Source organism: Sinohyriopsis cumingii, chromosome 9 (genome assembly GCF_028554795.1).
Source record: "Sinohyriopsis cumingii isolate HCF-2022 chromosome 9, ASM2855479v2, whole genome shotgun sequence".
NCBI lineage: Eukaryota > Metazoa > Mollusca > Bivalvia > Unionida > Unionidae > Sinohyriopsis > Sinohyriopsis cumingii.
In genome coordinates, this window is record NC_142969.1 from 43,227,965 (window position 1) to 43,246,749 (window position 18,785).

General features: G+C 37.2%; 1 protein-coding gene across 1 annotated transcript in view; it reads right to left on the reverse strand.

The window, feature by feature from the left end:
• The window catches only part of LOC149791641 (deoxyribonuclease-1-like), a 48,009-nt gene that overhangs the window by 15,752 nt on the left and 13,472 nt on the right, over positions 1-18,785 (reverse strand). Inside the window, exons 3-7 of the mRNA XM_089969237.1 lie at positions 12,108-12,194; positions 11,700-11,800; positions 10,716-10,828; positions 8,984-9,141; positions 7,315-7,411 (exon numbers count right to left, since the gene is read on the reverse strand). Coding sequence (XP_089825363.1) covers positions 7,315-7,411; positions 8,984-9,141; positions 10,716-10,828; positions 11,700-11,800; positions 12,108-12,194 — 556 coding nt within the window. The remainder of the gene's footprint in view (positions 1-7,314; positions 7,412-8,983; positions 9,142-10,715; positions 10,829-11,699; positions 11,801-12,107; positions 12,195-18,785) is intronic.

Sequence of the window (18,785 nt, forward strand, 5' to 3'; positions counted from 1 at the left end):
AAGGCTTCTTTCAATACCCCAAAGTTGACCACACGACTGGTACGATAATTCAGAGTCAGTCCTTTCACTTTGCACGTCGTGTGCACTTCTCCTTGTTTGTCACGGTATTCGTAGCCGTAATTTTTGGGACCGCCACTGACGAAACTTAGAATCTTGTCGTCGGGACGCTCGTCTGTCCAGGCTCCTAAACGGTCTCCTTCGATGTTAGGGTGATGTTGAATCGGGTGATGGATGTAAATGCAACTGTCCGTGTCAAAGTACAGGACGCGTTCCCCTAACAGTTCTAAAGCTTCGTACAATTTTAAGCGAGTATGGGCTGTCACGTAAGCCGCAATGATGACATTTCCAAAAGGGTCGTCTTGTACAAAGTCCAGATCTTCTTCGTAATTGACCAAGATCAAATTCTCTCGAACGACGTCCACGTGTTTCATGTATTTGGTTTTGTCGTGAATCATCTGGAAGTAGCGGGAAGGTTATGTCAAATATTCCGTCTTGGGTAAACACGGTCGTTGTGCCATTTTACCCCACAAGCAATTTAACATCACTTTGGCAAACGATCGCCTGCCTTCGTTTTTCTCGATGTGGTCTAAAGTGATGCCTTCTTGTTCGTAGTATTTCTCTTTGAATTTTATTTGGTCTTCGGGAGTGTGACACCAGGAAGGATAGCCGCTGGCTTCTTGCTTCAGTTTCAAAAAGGCATCCACGTAGTCGGCGAAAATTCCTTTCTGACTGGGATCACCCTTGTGGTATTGTTGTGTCTTGGGAAAGTGGCAAATTTCGTACACTTCTAACAGTTGGTATCCCATGTCCAGAGCTTTGAACAATTCTACGCTGACCCAGGTTCCCGTCAAGGCACGTTCTTCCTGGGTGTGCTGACAAGGTTGGTCTTGGTTGCACGTTTCGGCACAAGTACGGCACAATGGTAACATCAGTTTGCCTTGACAATGGTGAGGTAAGACGGGATGGTATAGGTTCGTGGGAGGCAAAACTTTACACTTGATCAAGCCTTCGTATTGTCGAATGTTTTTCAGGTCGATGTGTTCCGTGAACAATTGCGGGTGCCCTACGGGAAAGCGACAATATTTGCACACGTAGGGATACAGCGAACACACGTCCAAGTATTTGATTTCTTCTCCTTTCTCTTCGTCGGCTTGGTACAGCAAACAGGTGGCATTGGTCCTTCCTCCGTACAAACTATCCCTCGGGTTCAGCGGGTCCATGAACTGGTAACTTTCCACGAGGCGTTTAAACTCGGGATCGGTTTTCATACGGTGATCGTACTCGTGTTCCCACATTTCCACCACTTGGTATCCTTGCTGTTCTAACTTTAGGCGCCGCTGACAAGTGTCCTGGTACAAGTCTTCCATGGTTCGTTGCAAAAACTGATTTTTAGTGCCACGGTCAGGGTAACAGACGGGACATCCGTGAAATAAGCAACCGTTAAACTCGTGCACGATCTTGGGGTTTTCTAAGTCCCAGCCATCGACCGAATACGTTCCGATGGTCTTTTCCCCCCTCCGTTGCGGGCATGCTGAATCCACTTGTCTTCCTTGTCGCACAAGTAATGTAACCAACGTAGGGCTTTGACCGAGTATTGACGTTTGACAAAGTGGGTCGTTTGAGGACTGATGACAGCCACGGTGTTTTCAGGCATGAATCGTTGTCGATACACTAAGGAACACGCTTTGGCAATGGTGCAAGCTTCTTTCAAAGGATCGACCCCTCCGTGTTCCATGAACAGTTCTCGAAATTTTCCACAGCAACGTCGTAAAATGTCCACGTCGGAACGACAATACTTTAACATTTCTTCCTGAAAGTCGAAAGGGTCCGAGGCGTGAGCCTGGTACCAAGCGTAGAAAGCTTCTCGTTGTTCGGTACGCATGTTGTCGGGGTCGTAATAGTGAGCCTCAGGTAAATGGGGTAGAACGGCGTGTTGATTGGCTTCCGTATTGAAAAAGTGTGGAAAGTACCCTTTAGCCATTTCTGTCATTCCAAACGTTTTAGGCATTCGACTCAAAGGCATGGCCAAATAGCTCATCGAATCTTTAAACTGTACTTGTCCCACTTGCATGAAAATGATTTTGGCTCCGTTCAAAGTCACTTTAGGACGTTCGGTGCCTTGTTCCGTATAGTACCTCAAAAGAAACTGTCCATCGTATCCGGAGAAATTGTGAGCCATCACTGTGGCATGGCGATGACAATCTCCGTAACGTTCGATGTCCTCTTGGCTCCACGTCTTGTCGACGGGGTCTAAGACCCATTGGGCAAAATCGGCTAACGTGTTCGGTCCCCGAAAGATTTTTTCACGCCCTCCAGGAATCTTGCTGCAGTGAGGGCAATGACTGAAGATAGGTTCTTGAATGCACTTCTCGCACGCTCGATGAGCCACGCAGAAATTAGGAATGTGAATGCCAGTCTCTTGCATGCATTCGAAATCGAAAAAAATGAAATTGCCTTTCTTCTTGTGACCGTCCTCTTTCTCTGGTGGGGGTTGGTATTTTTGCACGTAACATTGGTGTTCCAAGTCCACGATGTGGTGACAAATGTGACATTTTTTCTTTCCTCGACATACGTGTGCCTTGGTACTATTGGTACGTATGACTTGTTCACACGTAGGGCACAATCTCAGGAGTTGACAAGCACATTTCTTCTGTGAACCTTGCGTTTTCAGATGTTGTTGGTAACAGGTAGGGCTGACAAACGTGCGCAGACAAGTTGAACAAGGCACTGGTTCTTCGCTCAGACAGGGTGAAGAGGCCAAACATCCTGAGCATTTCCATCCACAATGCTTGTGTTGCTCTCGATTATTATAACCATAGTCACATTTCTCACAGTAATAACCGTATCCCAGGAATCCAGTGATATTGGTAATGGTATCGAAATGTTCATCGTGATGATAAACATGAATGTATTTTCCGTCCTTAAAGTCTTGCCCTCGAAACAACAAAGACCCGCGCACTTCTTGAGGGTGCACTTTCAAGGTGTATCGTGGAGCTAGGGCATCTTGCAATTTTTGCATCTCAGGAATGCCACAGGGTGTGTCTTTGGACAGTCCAGCTTGTCGTAACAGGAGTTCTGCTTCACTTCGTTGTTTGGCTCGGTCCGATTGTCGAATGTTCTCCCAGTCTCTTTTCCATTCTACCGTGTCGTTCTTGTTGGCATAGGTTCGTCCCACCACGATGGCACGGGCTAAACACATCTGGTCATGACGATTGTGAATTCGGACAAGGCTACGCTTAATGCTGCGAAGGTCGTTCACCAATAACATCTTTTTGCGTCCGGTCCCTTGAGGAGGAGAGACGTGGGTCATGTCCAATGTGGCTTTTCCATCGGTGATGTCAAACTGGTCATTAGATTGTTGCACGTGTTGAATCTTGTCCATGACTTTGGAAGCGGTCAATTCTGCAGGGGTGCTAAACTCGATCCAAACAGGGGATTTCAAACCGTCGTGTTGTATGGAAAGTCTCAAGCGATCGTCTTCTTTGGGTTGACATTGTCGCTTGAGTGCAGTGAGCAGAGAATCCCACACTCCGGTGATGAACCCTTCTGCTTTCTCTAACGGTACTTCGGACTTGAAATCTTTAAACTTCACCGTGTATTTGTAAGCCGTGGTTCTAAATTTTCTAGAGGAGCGCTTTTCCGTCTCTCGAATGGAATAGTATTTTTCAGGGTTGACTAAGGGTGGTGAACTTGGTTTAGAGGTTTCAAATTCTGGTTCACTCATGTCCTCTTCAAAATCACTGGCATGAATTTGTGCCAAGATTTCAGCCCTGGTTCGAGGCGATAGATCACGTTTCTGCCTCTTACTTTCTTCTTCTTCTTTCTTCTCGAATGAATGGGATCGTTTCATCTTGAAAGCAAAAAGTCAAATGACTCAAGTTCAAACACCATGAGCTACTTTATAGTCATAGCAGACCAGCGTATATAAAAGGGTGTGTGTCGTATCCTTTCACTATTCATTTCACTCTCAAGCCGAGTACAACGATGGAAGAGACTAACCAGATGGAACGTTTCGTCAGAGCTTTGCGAGGGGTCATTAGAAAATTCTCTTCAGACCAGCCTACGGACTACTCTCCTTCCTTTCGAGATAAAAGTCAAGATACTTGCTATATCTGTCAGAAGAAAGGGCATTGGTCTTCAGAGTGTCCAGACCGTCAAAAAAGAACAAAAACAGGGACTAAAAAAGACAAAAGTCAAGATACCTGTTATTATTGTAAAGAAAAAGGACATTGGTCTCCAGATTGCCCAAAAAAGAAACAAGAGGAGTCAGAAGAAAAGGATTCTTCAGAAGAAGAGAGGGATTCTTCGGAAGAAGAGAGGGATTCTTCAGAGGAAGAAGAGGAAGAAAAAAGACAATTCTATTTACAAGAGGCAAAGAAACAGGAGAAGAAGAAAAGAAGAAGGGAAGAAAATGAGGAAAAGACGGTGAAGAAATTCAAAAAACAGAGAGACTAAACAAGGAGAAAGAAGAAGTCAATGAACTTTTTATTAAAGTGTTGTGTTGTGAATTGTGAATTGGATTGTAAAAAAATGGATAAAAGAATAAATGAATGATATAAGGTAAGTGTCTTTGAGTTTTGATTTTAAAATAAGAACGTACACTCACGCACTCATACACAGACACGTACTATAAGGGTAAAATGGGTGGGGTTTATTTTTGAGTTATTGGCAAATTGAAATTGTATTTCTTTTCGAGAAATGTGGGTGGCCCTGAAAAGGGCCTTTTTCTCTTTATGATGTAGGGGTGAGTTTAAGCAATCAACTTTAACTGCCTTATGCCTTTGCCACGGCCAAGGCCTACTTCTGGACTGCGTAATGTTGATGATGATGATAGTGATTGGGTTGAAATCACTAAGGGTGGTACGGTAGGCTTAGTCACAGGGTTGACGTGTTTAGCTCGGGAAGGTCGTATTCTCTTCGGTCGTGATAAAGAAGTCTGATACATTTGTTTCAGACTTCTTAACTCCGCTAAAGTGTCCAACAGTACCGTGACCGTTTGATTTTCACCCTCTTGTTTCTTTGCTGCTACTTCTTCTTGCTGTTGTTGCTGTTGTCTTTTTCTTACCTCTTCTTCTTGTTGCTGTTGCTGTAGGAGAAAAGCCTGTTCCGCTTCCTTTTGTCGTTGTATAAATTTCTCCAATTCTTCTTTCTGTCTCTGTCTAAAATTCTCCACTTGCGGTAATGAAGAAGGTAACGAAGGTTCCGGAACAAATTCTTGCGAGGAGAGAAAATCCACAAAATCCCAATTCACCTCTTCTGAAAGTAAGTCCGAGTTCCCTTGGGCAGTCTCCCCTGCTGGTGCACCCCAATGGATCGTTTTCTGAGTTTCCGTCATGTTGAATCACTGTCGCATAGATTGACTGCACACAAGCGCTAGCGAATCTATATAGACTACGTGACGTCACAGACTGCTATCTTCGGATTGGATGCGAGCTGACTGAATTCTGTAACGCGTGTTCGGATTGGTAAATGAACTCAATCCGTTTCAATCCTTCCTGTACCTATAAATAAGCGCCGTTCAATGCATTGATTCACCTATTCTCGGAGCCTCAACATGTGGACCGACGTTGAATCTTCAACCCTTGTGTCAACAATGATGTTCAGGACGGACATGCTCATGTATGTCCGATCCAAGTGGACCGTTGTCCACAGGACCAGCAGCAGCCTGTGGATAAGAAGAGTCTATATAGAGAGACAAGGTTGCCTCAAGAGGACTCTGATGTATGGCCCTGCTGTAAGACGAAGTTTGAGGACAAGAAGATGTCGCAAATGCCCTTTATGTTAAGGGCATATTAACATAAACCAAAGGCCCTTTTCAGGGCCCCCATATTTCTCGAAAAGAGATAGCCTTTGAATTGCCTACCCCTTTTTTATTTTATTTTTTATTTTATTTTTTATTTTTTTAAAAAAAAATAGGGACCCTCCCTATTTCAATTTTACATAGACCCTATACAGTCCCAGGGGTTTTTTGGCCATGTTAAATTTACATAGACCCTATATTGTCCCAGGGTTTTTGGCCATGTTAATTCTCATAGACCCTATATGTTCCCACGATTTTTCTCCATGTTAAATTTACATAGACCCTATATGTTCCCAAGGGTATTTTTAATGATAAGTCCCATAGACCCTATACCATCCCCATTCACTACTAGTAGCTTTACCTGTAGGTTTGGAGGATGGGAATGTCGTGGGGGTATCCGAGTTAGATATCTCAGTTTGTTTGAGCTATGATATAATCAGAATTAGTTTGTGAAGCGCGCTCTTAGAGAATTGAGTATTTGCCATTTGTTTAATATTATCAGTTCCTTGTTGGCCAGTTGACGATTTTACGAATGAGTAAATGATGTTTAAACTCGTTTCCATATACTGATGTAAAATATCTTTTCCGCAATTTCTTTTTACAAAAATATTTTAAAAAACGAGCGATAGATCAAGTGGCCCTTTTGCAGTCTCTAGGATTTTGTGTTCATTAGAAGCGGTGACAGCATTTCTGTGGAGAGCATAAAAAACTGTTAAGTGAGGGAGTGCAGGTCCGGATCTCTTTGTAATTTGAAAAAATAATTTTGAATACTGAATTTTAGTTGTCTAGGTATTTTTCTGTTTGTTCTTTCCACGTGTTTTTAGTCATACCACGTTAAAATATACGTTTCTGTAATCTTCATCGAAGAATACTTATAGTTGTAGCTGTCTTTGTATTATTGGCTGATATATGCTTGCAAGGAGATCAATAAGTCACGAATTTGGATACTCGTAGTCTTTTTTGCATTCATGGTTTAATAAATTGTAATAAAAATGCTTCCTATATTAATAAAATATCCTTCAGTATGCAAACATCCCATGTCGTCGATTTAGAAATTGCTATAATTTTTCTTGTTTAATCTTACACAAAAAATTACCTCGTATTATATATGGGGCGAAGAACTATCCTAAATACATGTAAGTACAATTTTTATTTACTGAAGATTGATTGATAAAAAAAACATCAATTTTGGCAGCGAATTTCAATTGAAAACACTCATACCACCGCAGTTTTGTATTTTTCCATCAACACCATCACCAACAGTGTCACCAACACTATCACCAACACCATCACCAATACTGTCATCAAAACAATTATTGATATTTGTATCTATCCATACATCCATCCACTTACATAGATACATGCAAGCATATTTTTTACGTAGAATTCAAGGTCTCATTTGAAAACAAAATGGACGCAAATGCATAACCCAAACATTAGCTATGCTTTGAGCAACGACATACAGAGCGAAACTGTTGGTGGTAATTATGTTTTCTTTTATAACGAAGAAGTACCTCATCCTTTGATATTTTCCATTCATGGTCAAATTGGAAAACACGGGCACTGCCTGGTATTACAGAGTGCTGAAGCAGTGTTCCGCCGAGGACGAACCTAAGAAGAGAAGATTTGATCCGGTATACCCTGTGTTGTGATTCATGTTGTGATCCTATCTTTAAGTACGAAGAAAAATAACAACTTTGATCACACAAAACCTCCATATGGTATTGAAAGTTGTGAAATGAAATGTACGTTAAGTTAAATAATGCTATTTGCTGTTATATTCTACAAAATATTATAATTATTTTTCCTTGTATAATAACCAGTCTAAGGAAAACATTAAACATTGGAACCACATGTGACCAAACTAAGTTCAGAATGTCATTGATGGCTTGAATGCCTGGTCCATTTTAGTCACATACAACTTATTAATTTTTAGCTACGTAACCAGCCTATGTGTAATGGTATATTAAATACCTTATTTAAGCGAACGAAGGTAGCTTTGAAAATGTACGATAATGTATTTCCTTGGAAAAATTCTGCAAAAATGAAGAAGAAAATATATGAACTTACGGTTTTATATAATCAAATCCAAAAATAATCCAAGAATAAAATTTTAGTAATCATAATAAGAAAATGTTCTAATGATTTCGAGTTCGAATCGAAGAATCCAAGATTGAAGGCGATGACGTATGCTGCAATCTGTAGTGTTGAAGACTACATTTCCTAGAAGAAACAAGAATTATCACTCCGGTTTTTGATAGCTGAATACATTTTTATATACAGAAACTGTCCTTGTTCAACAATTTTACATGAACACACGTATTTTCCAGAAAAATAACATAATTAATCCTTTTGAATCCACGTAATTTGAAATAACTCCAAACAGCACAGCATACAACTTTCAGTGTAAGAAAAGGGCCAGCTGCAGCTGAGAAAAATTCTACAAAAAAGAGGCTATATGGTCTTGTAAAACGTAAACAAGGGGTCACGTGATCATCTTCTGGAAGTTTATAGCAGCTAAATACTTGTTAAAGATCACGTATACCCCGTGTGACCCTGACGAAAACCAATCATTTTACTCTAAGAAATAAAAAATAAAAAAAAAAACTTTTTACATCTTAAAACCGATGTTCCATCAGGACCTCGACAACAACCAATCATTTTAAAATAAAAATAGAACTTGTTTATGTGGATGCTACAAATTTCAAACAAAGTCAGCTTTTAGATCAACACCTGGTGTTTATACGCAAACAGTCAAGCTCAAACTATTTTCTTTAAAAAAAAAAGTATCATCTGTAGTGAATAAATTTACATTAAAATATCATGTAATGAGAAAGAAATTTTTTTAAAAAAAACTGACAAACAATTAAATTGAAATACATGTATATTAAATCAGATATAATTAAATCAAATATACATAATAGGGTTAACTGTATGCATTAGTATGCTTAAACTTTAAATTTGTTTTATTTTATCGTTGTAACTGTAGAAGCAGTATTGGTGTAAACTGGAAGATCTCAACTGGCCGGGGTTTTAAGGTATGAGTCTACAGGAAAAATTGTCAAACAAATGTGGCTGATGACGGATAAAGCCCAGACCCCTGTTTCGTTTAAAAATTGTTCTTTGTACCAATTTGAAATGGAGACATCGTCGAGTTTTGTTGTTGTTGTTGTGTTAACTGACCTGTCATACGTACAGTCTGTGGTATCTCTGACCGTTGTGTCCACATTTTCCCCAATCAGCCACATAAGGCGAGTATCTGTACGTAGTGGGCTCGCCTGGATCTCCGCTTGGGACACGTAGGAACAGTCCATGTTGAAATCTCCCATGATGATAATATTCTGAATGAAAACCATATATATATATATATATATATATATATATATATATATATATATATATATATATATATATATATATATATATATATATATATATATATATATATATATATATATATATATATATATATATATATATATATATATTTATATTTGATCGCAAAATCTTTAAAGTTTACATTGTCAATTTTTTTATATTCTGTCAATTTACTTAAATAATAGTTGAATATTGTACAAATATTGAAAAAAATTCTCTCCAGCTTTTAACAAAGGAAAGGTTGAGAAATTTCTCGAAATACGATCACGTATATCACACGTTTTTATTAGTTATAACATGTATCACTGAGTATTTTGTGATTGCATTAATTAGCAAATTTCCAATTAGGCATCTCTAGGACTATATTTTTTACCAGCTTAAATCCTTATTTTTATTACTTTGAACAAGTGAGAAGTTCTCGGCCACTTGTTAATTTAAAGTAGTAAGGTCTTTAGAAAAAGTAGAAACATCACTTACACGCGATCGGTTGTCTGAAAATATTTCGTACTACTGTGTGAAAAGAGCTCTGCACTAAATGCTAATTTTGTCTCGCGCAGTAGTACTAAAGTTTTAAGCAATCGGTCACGTCCCCCTCTGCACAAGATAATAATCATGTTTACACACAGTCGTACAAACGTGGTCACCTATCTTTCACGTGTAATTAATTTTGTTCACGCATTAGTACGTACGTTTTCCACCAATCGTGCATGTTTAATTAATTTTGTTTATATAGTATTGTGTACATTTTCAAACAACTGATCACGTATGAATAATTTTGTTTTCATGCAGTAATACTTCTGTTTCAGCAACCGACCACGTTTGACTGAGACCTCTTTTCTAACCATCCACCAGTCGAAAAGCTATTTTTATAAAATTTGCAAGTGGCTATGAAATTCCGATCCAAATGTGGGTAATAAATCCACTTTTCGAAAGATTATACTAATTTACATTAACAAGTATTCAGAAATCAACATAATTTATAATATTGTATGTATAGTTTATGCATAGATTATGTTAACAAAATCATCATATATCAGTTGCTCATGGTCTATTACGACATTATGAGTTCTCAAACTTCATGAATGCACTACTAAAATTATATATTGTAATTTAAGTTATTAATAATTCTCGTTTGTGTATATTTTGACGCATTAAATATTGTTTAGTGTTTTTCACTCATTTTCATCTTATTAAGATGACTTTGTCTTTCGCGTCATTCGGTACGTCACAAATTGTGTTCCTCTTCGGAAAAAAACGACGACCATCCGAATGGAGAACGTATAAATGCTACTGTGTAGACCGTAATCCCGGTTGCGGAAGTCGCCATATGTCTTAGCTGCTTATCGTAAATCAGATTAATTGCACCATACCTTTGTACCAGAAACCTCTGTAGGATGTAGAATTCCATGCTAAACCAGTTTATTCTTTAAGCTCGTAGGTACATGACTTAGTTTGATGTCCTTGAGCACATTAATCTAATCTACTCACAAGCACACCAAAAAAAAAAATCAAATTTAGGCACTACAGTAACACGCACCTCAAGATGCCAATTTTGTCTGATAGCATCGTAAACTTTTGTGAGGTTCCCAATCTCGTCCCTGGCGTGACTTGGTGACGTGTGAATGGCTGCGATGGCAAAATCGTCTACAGCTGGAATATATATATATATATATATATATATATATATATATATATATATATATATATATATATATATATATATATATATATATATATATATATATATATATATATATAACAATACTACATTTTATAATAAGTGAATCCAGACGAAAATAACTGTACCAGTTTTGTAAAAAAAAAATTGCATTTTAAAGGTTTAATAAGAGAATGTAAATAAATAATTTTATTTATATATACATATATTTGTAAAAACGTTTCGTACTTAAGATCCCAGAAATATATTTAGGTTTTGGAATAAGTTTAAAACTTGCCTAATATTTTTTTTAAATAGACCTATGACTTCTCGACACTTGTAGGCCCCTGATTTTTCAATATTATATTATTTTTCCTGCTTTCCATCTAGCACGAATTTAAACAATGAACGCATATACAACGATTTAATAGTTTCACATACATGTTTTCCACCAACAACGCGGACCTCAAAATAATAGCCCAAAATATCTCTGTAAATCGTTATCTGCATTGTTTAATTTTTAATTTAAATTTATCAAATCCTCAAATCGTCTTTTTCTATAGCCATCCCTGCCACCAAGTGTCAGTATATGGTTTTTAGTCGGACTAGTACCAAGTCAGTAAAAATTACAATGCAAAGCTATTAAAGGTAAATGTTGACAGGAATCTGCATGATACGCTAACAGCACAGCTTGTTGTTCTGCCGATATTTTCCCACAAGTTTTTTTTATACATTGTTTGTTCCAGTATTCATTCTACTACAGTGCTTTTAGAGTAACCAGGGCATGCAGTTGAAAAGTAAACAGACGCCCAAACGATAAGTATCATCCTCGACCTATGGAGAAGATGTAATAATCCCAATTACCTGTATGTGGGGCTCTAAATCGGACAATAAAGGGTTCTCTCTCAAATATGTCACCTGGATCTGGGTACTGGTAGGTGTCACTCACCTGAAGCTTCGATTTTCTGAAGGAAAAAGTAGTTTTCTTTAAGGGGAACAATGTTTAATTTCTAGTATGTTTATAAAGCCTCAATTTTCTGGGAAACAACAAGCACAATATAAACACTTCTCTTCTTGTGTGTTTATTTTCTTTTACGGTGAGCAATGTTTAACTTCTAATACTTTTATCATCAAGCCAACCGTTCCAACTTTATCATGTGTAATCTCATTAGTTTAGCTGTTTTATAAAATCGTAGCATATTCTCCTTTAAATTTATTGGGCGTATTTGTGATTGAATTAGTTGCAATAATAACACAACCTCTAATACTTACCTGAATAGAAATCCGTACTGTTCTTTACTGGTCGTTCTCCCAAGCCTTCCACTGATGACCTTGTCGTAGACGTCATTCACGTGCTGTCTACAAGACGAAACAAAGCCAAGCATTTTTATAACTTAGATAACGGCCATTTTATAGGTTTTAGACATAAGAAATTATATTACAGGCTGGTCAAACTTATAACAGATACAAAATTGTAATTGGTGAATTAAATTGCCAGATACAAAAACGTCCAAAATTCTTCCTCATGAGTTGGTTAAGTTTTATAATTAGGCAAATGAGTCAGCTCTTTGAAATATGTGGCAAGGAACGTAACATTGTAGATTAGTCCCATAAGAAACACACAACTCCTGCCTGACTTCACTAAAGACTCCGCACGTCGAGGCCGTAGACCATCATCGACGATCTATTTATTCTCGTCTTTGTAACTCTTTTTATTGCGGAGGTAGGATAGGTTAAGGAATGTCATTTTGCTAGATTTGGGGTTCTTGTTGGTACTGATATTTGAGTGTTTCAAGCACAATGATTTTTCTCGAGTTTTCAAAAATTATACTATTTTGCTTTCTAGACTACAATAAAGAAAATACTAAGTCGCGTGCGAGGACATGTGCCATTCATTACTCTATTAAAGACCAGTTGAGACTACCTGGTGAAGTGTCTGTTCAGACTTCAGCAAGATTCCCAGCAAAATCTGTTAATTATATTTCGACGGTGGCACGCGTATTCACAGATATGGTTGAAAAAGTGAAAACAGAAAAATGGTGTCATATGAACGATGTTTTAAGAGAAATATTCCTAAACTGAAAACCTGAATAAATACAGTTTAAAGAGAGAAAATACTTTTCTAAACAAAATGTTAGGGATTTCTGGCAAAGAAAACATTGCATGCTTTTCAACTTACTCTGACAAAAGTAGTGAAACGGTTTAACAGAACCTTAGAAAATGAAACCAGAAAAAGGGTTGAAGTTTTACTAAAGCTAAATGGGTGGTCCCGAGTGGCCGAGTGGTCGAAAGCGCTCTTCGTTATGGATCACTGCCATCTCACCTCTGTCTGCGTGGGTTCGAGTCTAGGATTCGGCCAATGTGGGTATGTGATATGTGAAAAAGCTTGCCAGTAGCTTTTCGTGGGTCGGTGGTTCTTTCCTGGCTTTTCCTGGGTTCCTCCTCCACCATTAATACTGGCCACCATGTTTAGCCTAAAGTGTGATGCAAAATGGCGTTAAACCCCACATTAACAACAACAACAACAACAACAACTAAAGCTAAATGAGGTATAAAATGACACCCGTCACGGATCAATGGACATAACTCGCAAGTCGAAGCAAAGAAGAAATTGATCAACAGTATTTATCAATGTCTTTGGCTACCTGGCAACATATCAACAGTATGGTATAATGTCTTTGGCTACTTGGCAACAGATCAACATTATGGAATGTCTTTGGCTACCTGGCAACAGATCAACAGTATGGATCAATGTCTTTGGCTACCTGGCAACAGAATAATATTATGGATTAATGTCTTTGGCTACCTGGCAACAGATCTACAGTATCGATCAATGTCTTTGGCTACCTGGCAACAGATCAACAGTATGGATCAATGTCTTTGGCTACCTAGCAACAGATCTACAGTATCGATCAATGTCTTTGGCTACCTGGCAACTAATACATTTGAAAAGCCTAAATTTAAAACAGATTAAACAGTTACATCTTTCAGAACACAAACACTCTTTGCAAAGGACTATTATCCAAACTTTACAAAGGAAATGTTTAAATCAGTAGATAATTTAAGGTGATCCGGTCATTTACAAACTGAAAGCTGTAAGAATATAGAGGGCATGGTTTATGATCAAGAGATGTATCTATATAATAAACTTGATACCATGCACAAAGTTGAAAATAGCTTGAAGACTGAAATGTGTGTGTGTGTGTGTGTGTGTGTGTGTGTGTGTGTGTGTGTGTGTGTGTGCGTGCGTGTGTGATTTGAATTTTACAATATTTCGGTGATATCGCTAGGATGTCTGCAGTGTGGCAGTTTATAGTGATGTATACCCCTGGGGCATCATGCCGCAAACATGTAATATGATGTCCCACCAAGTCACATTATCCTGACACCAGGCCGACCAGTCCTAACACTAAACTCTTATTGCTGAGCGCCAAGCGAGGCAGATGTAAGTATCCTTTTTTATAAGTCTTTGCTTAGACCCGGCCGGAGTTCGAACCCGCGACCTCCCGCATCCGAGGCGGACGCTTTAACCACTAGGCCACCGTACCATTCGAAGACAGAAATAATGAACCTCAAAAAGTATGTTCTCCTGAAATGGGTAGGAGATGCTAAATCATTTAACAGAAGAAAACCATCTGAAAATTTATGGTACTGAAAAGAAGTACACTTCTGTATGGGATACGATATATGAAAGATATGCCACTCCACTGAAAATAACCGAAGAACAATACGTAAATTGGGGTACCAATGAGCAAGAAAAATTTGCTGGAAAAATAAACAGTTTCTTTAGAATGTGACAATTGTGGAATGGACGATTCAGCAGAAAAGGAATGTGTCAGGACTTGCCTTTGATGCGAAGATGTCAGAGGTAAAAATACATTAAAGCAGTATAATAAGTGACACTTAGGAAGAAATAAAATGAGATAGCATTTTTAAAAATATCAACTTAATTCATGCTATATCTAAAAGCAGAATAAATTCTATGAAAATGTTTAAGCTAGTCGAGACTTTGAACGCGGAAAAGATTCCACAAATTTGGATACAAGCATACGGACGTTTAAACTTCTTTCGAATTTCATTAACAGAGAGCATATTAATCTCGCCAACTAGCTATCATCTTCGCCGTTAACTACGCAATCAGCTACGTCGTCACCTTCGCCATCGGCCACTTCATCAGCTACGTCATCATCGTCACCAACAATACCATCAACTTCGTATTTCTTTCATGTAAAAAGCCTTTACCATTTAAAATTTTAACACATCTATACATTCCTTTATTATAAAGAATTACCACGAAAGTAGCCCAAATGAGTTGATCTTGCATGATTACTTCGCATCAAAATGATGCACAAATCGTATACTGTCATACTGCACCGTGGAAAGATACAGATTTTGAAGATCCATTTTATTCACATTTGTAAATTGAAAATCTAGTAGTAATCAAATTTAAACTATACAAATGAATAATACAATCACAATTGGATGTACACTAATTGTAAAGTGTTAAAAATGCAACATAGAAAACAGAAATCCTGACATACGACGAGATGTATACATTTTTCAATGAAAGGAAACGAGGCTTGCAGAGTTTCCTTTTAATGAAAAATTTATATAACGAGTGGTATATCATTGATACAGCGTACATACTGTACATATATTTTATTTATATCACATACAAATACGTATATTTACCCTTTGCACGGAGTTAAGATCTACTACAAGCAGCCGTGTATTGGCCGACTGAATGACCTCCTCACATCTCTGATTGTGTCCGCTACAAAATGTAGTTCTATACCTTTTGTGGCTATTCACAATCACCTTTGCATATTGATAAGTTGGTTGTTTTCTTTTCTTAGTTTCTATTTTTACTCACATTCATTAAATTAATATAATACACACTTAAGAATTAAACATGAAAGATGGTTTTAATGATAAAAGTAGAGCACTACAAACACTTGGTTACCTACGCCATTCACATGGACGCTTTGCCATTCACATACCGTCACATGGAAATTAATGTGGAATAGAAACTAAACGAAATGACGAACCAAAAAGAGGTATTTAAAATATTTTAATATATTTACAGTTGATCTAAGTTATTACTCTGCTTTAGTAACAGTACCACCGACCATAAACTCTCTCTCTCTCTCTCTCTCTCTCTCTCTCTCTCTCTCTCTCTCTCTCTCTCTCTCTCTCTCTCTCTCTCTCTCTCTCATAGTTTGGTCGGTTTGATTTAACTTTTGCCATCATTCCTAGATCCAGAGACATCGTGGGATGACACAAATGAAAATCCTCTACGCTCATAGATTTTAGCCCCTATCTTGCTACGATGGTCCAGAGAGGGAGAGAAAGGGGGGGGGGGGGGGGAGGCCTTTGGATATTTTCATATGTAATTAACAATAATCGTTTTTTAGAACATTATAGTTTAAGAAACAACAACAACAAACATTACATACATCACATTATGTGTACCACGTAACCGAGAAATTTACAGTATAATGTCGACAGTGTATCATTGATAAACACTGTAGATAAATCCCAAGGAATGCGCACACATATCGTTAAGACGAACCATATTCTTGTAGGTTACTTCGTGTAATTTCTATTTCAAGGTTTTAATCAGCCCAAATTCCTTTTCTCTCTCACTCCACATTTCTGCGTTGTTTGTCCGTTATGCATGAGAGGGTAGGGGTAACAGAAAGCAGAAAGGATTGTGATGAAAATGTCTACCAACTTAAATTCATTTAGAAAACGGGGATTATTAATACTTTTTATCGTTATTTTATACGTCACTAACGATTAATGTGTGGAAATTGATCATCGATCTAGAATTAACTGCAGACGGTCGCGAGAATGTTTATATATGCGTATTATTGCGTATTACCAATAGTATTGGTACATTAAATTGCTTTATACCAACACACACACACACACACACACACACACACACACACACATATATATATATATATATATATATATATATATATATATATATATATATATATATATATATATATATATATATATATATATATATATATATATATATATATATATATATATATATATAATAATAATAATAATAATAATAATAATAATAATGAGGACTTTGTATAGCGCCTAATATTTAAAAGCTATAAGCGCTTTACAACATTTGACAACACATATAAGATTAAAAAAAAAAACATATAATTATATGATTGCAAAAACAAACACCATGAAATTAGAAAACATAAAAAAACATGCTGAGAATATTTAAGGTAGGAAACATTATTAGGTCTTTTAAGTTTGTTCTTGCAGTCGAAATAAGTGAGTTTTTAGAGCACTCGTGAATGGGATCACTGTGTCTTTATGTCTATGTTCAGTGGGCAATTCATTCCACGTTGCTGGGCCCTGGTATGCAAAAGAACGCTGTCCATATGACTTTGTTTTCATAGTGGGAATAATGAGTATACGATTGTCAGAAGAGGAGCGTAAGTATCTTGCTGGTGTGTACACATGGGTGAGGTCGGATAGGTATGTTGGACTAGAGTCCGACAGTGAAACGTAGCACAGAGAACAAATTTTGTGTTTGATTCTGGATCGAATGGATAGCCAGTGCAGGGTACAAAGCAGCGGGGAGGTGTGCTCTGATCATGGAACTCTAAGTATGATCCGAGCATCTGTGTTTTGAACTTTTTAAAGTTTCTGGAGCAGATATTGAGATGAACCAGACAGAATTGAGTTACTATAGTCCAGTCTTGAAAGTACTAATGAACACACGAGTGTTTTAGTGGCATCAGCTGAAAGATATTTACGAATTGAGCTGATGCGTCTGAGCTCAAGATATGCAGCCTTGCATATGTTCATGACATACTGGTGCAATGTGAGAGTACTGTCCAGACTAAAACCTAGGTTTCGTACTGATTGTGTGAATTTAATGTTGGTGTTGCTGATATTTATTGTTTGAGGTAAAGGATGTGAATGAGAATATATAGATATACATGCTTTGGCGAATGTCATGGAGAAAATAAGGACGATAACGAAATCACGATTCGATCAGTCAAAAAGAAATTTTGAATAATTAAACCCAACCCAATAATTAAAAAGGTAATGAATGATTTAATACATACAAAGCATTACTACCTAGAACAATAAGACAGCTGCTAAGACTAACGACATATTGTAGAAGGAGAATGATGTAGCAGTGATAGGTAAAAGAACAGACCGTAACAAGCGGAAAACATAATCGAATGAAAGCACGATTATAATAGCTTACGATATATATATATATATATATATATATATATATATATATATATATATATATATATATATATATATATATATATATATATATAACTGATTAGCGTGGGAAAATCAAAACGATAATGGATGTTACATTCAAGAGCTTCAAATAAATCACATGCTTAGATTGAATAATAAAAAAACAAACTAATATGTTCATCGAAGAGTGGTTAATAACACTGTGCTGCACAAAACAATATTAACCAAACAGCCCGAAAAAGTGAAGCGTGTGAAAATGATCAGACTTGGAACAAGAGATGTTAGCAGTACTATATGCATTCACAAGTGACTGATCAAAATCCCCCATTTAAGTGGTAGAATGTTTGCTATCAAAGATGAAAGAAATAAAAGCAGATAGAAATTCAAATTGAGTTGATCACGTAAATAGGTATATAGAGCCGAGCCTTCGTGTTTGAATGGGTGACTTGTGCAAAGATATTATAGATAATATCATAAAGGAACTTTATTTTTAAAAAAAAGCTAATGTCAGGATGTGTACTGATGTACGGTTTTCTTTGTTAATATTTTGGAGCATCCATTTTGCTTTAGATGTAATTTGCATCGAGAAAAATCACTCGGATTTTATTGACGGCTAATATATATAGATGCACAATTAACAGAGACTGTTAGACGTTAATTAACAGAGACTGTTTGACGTTT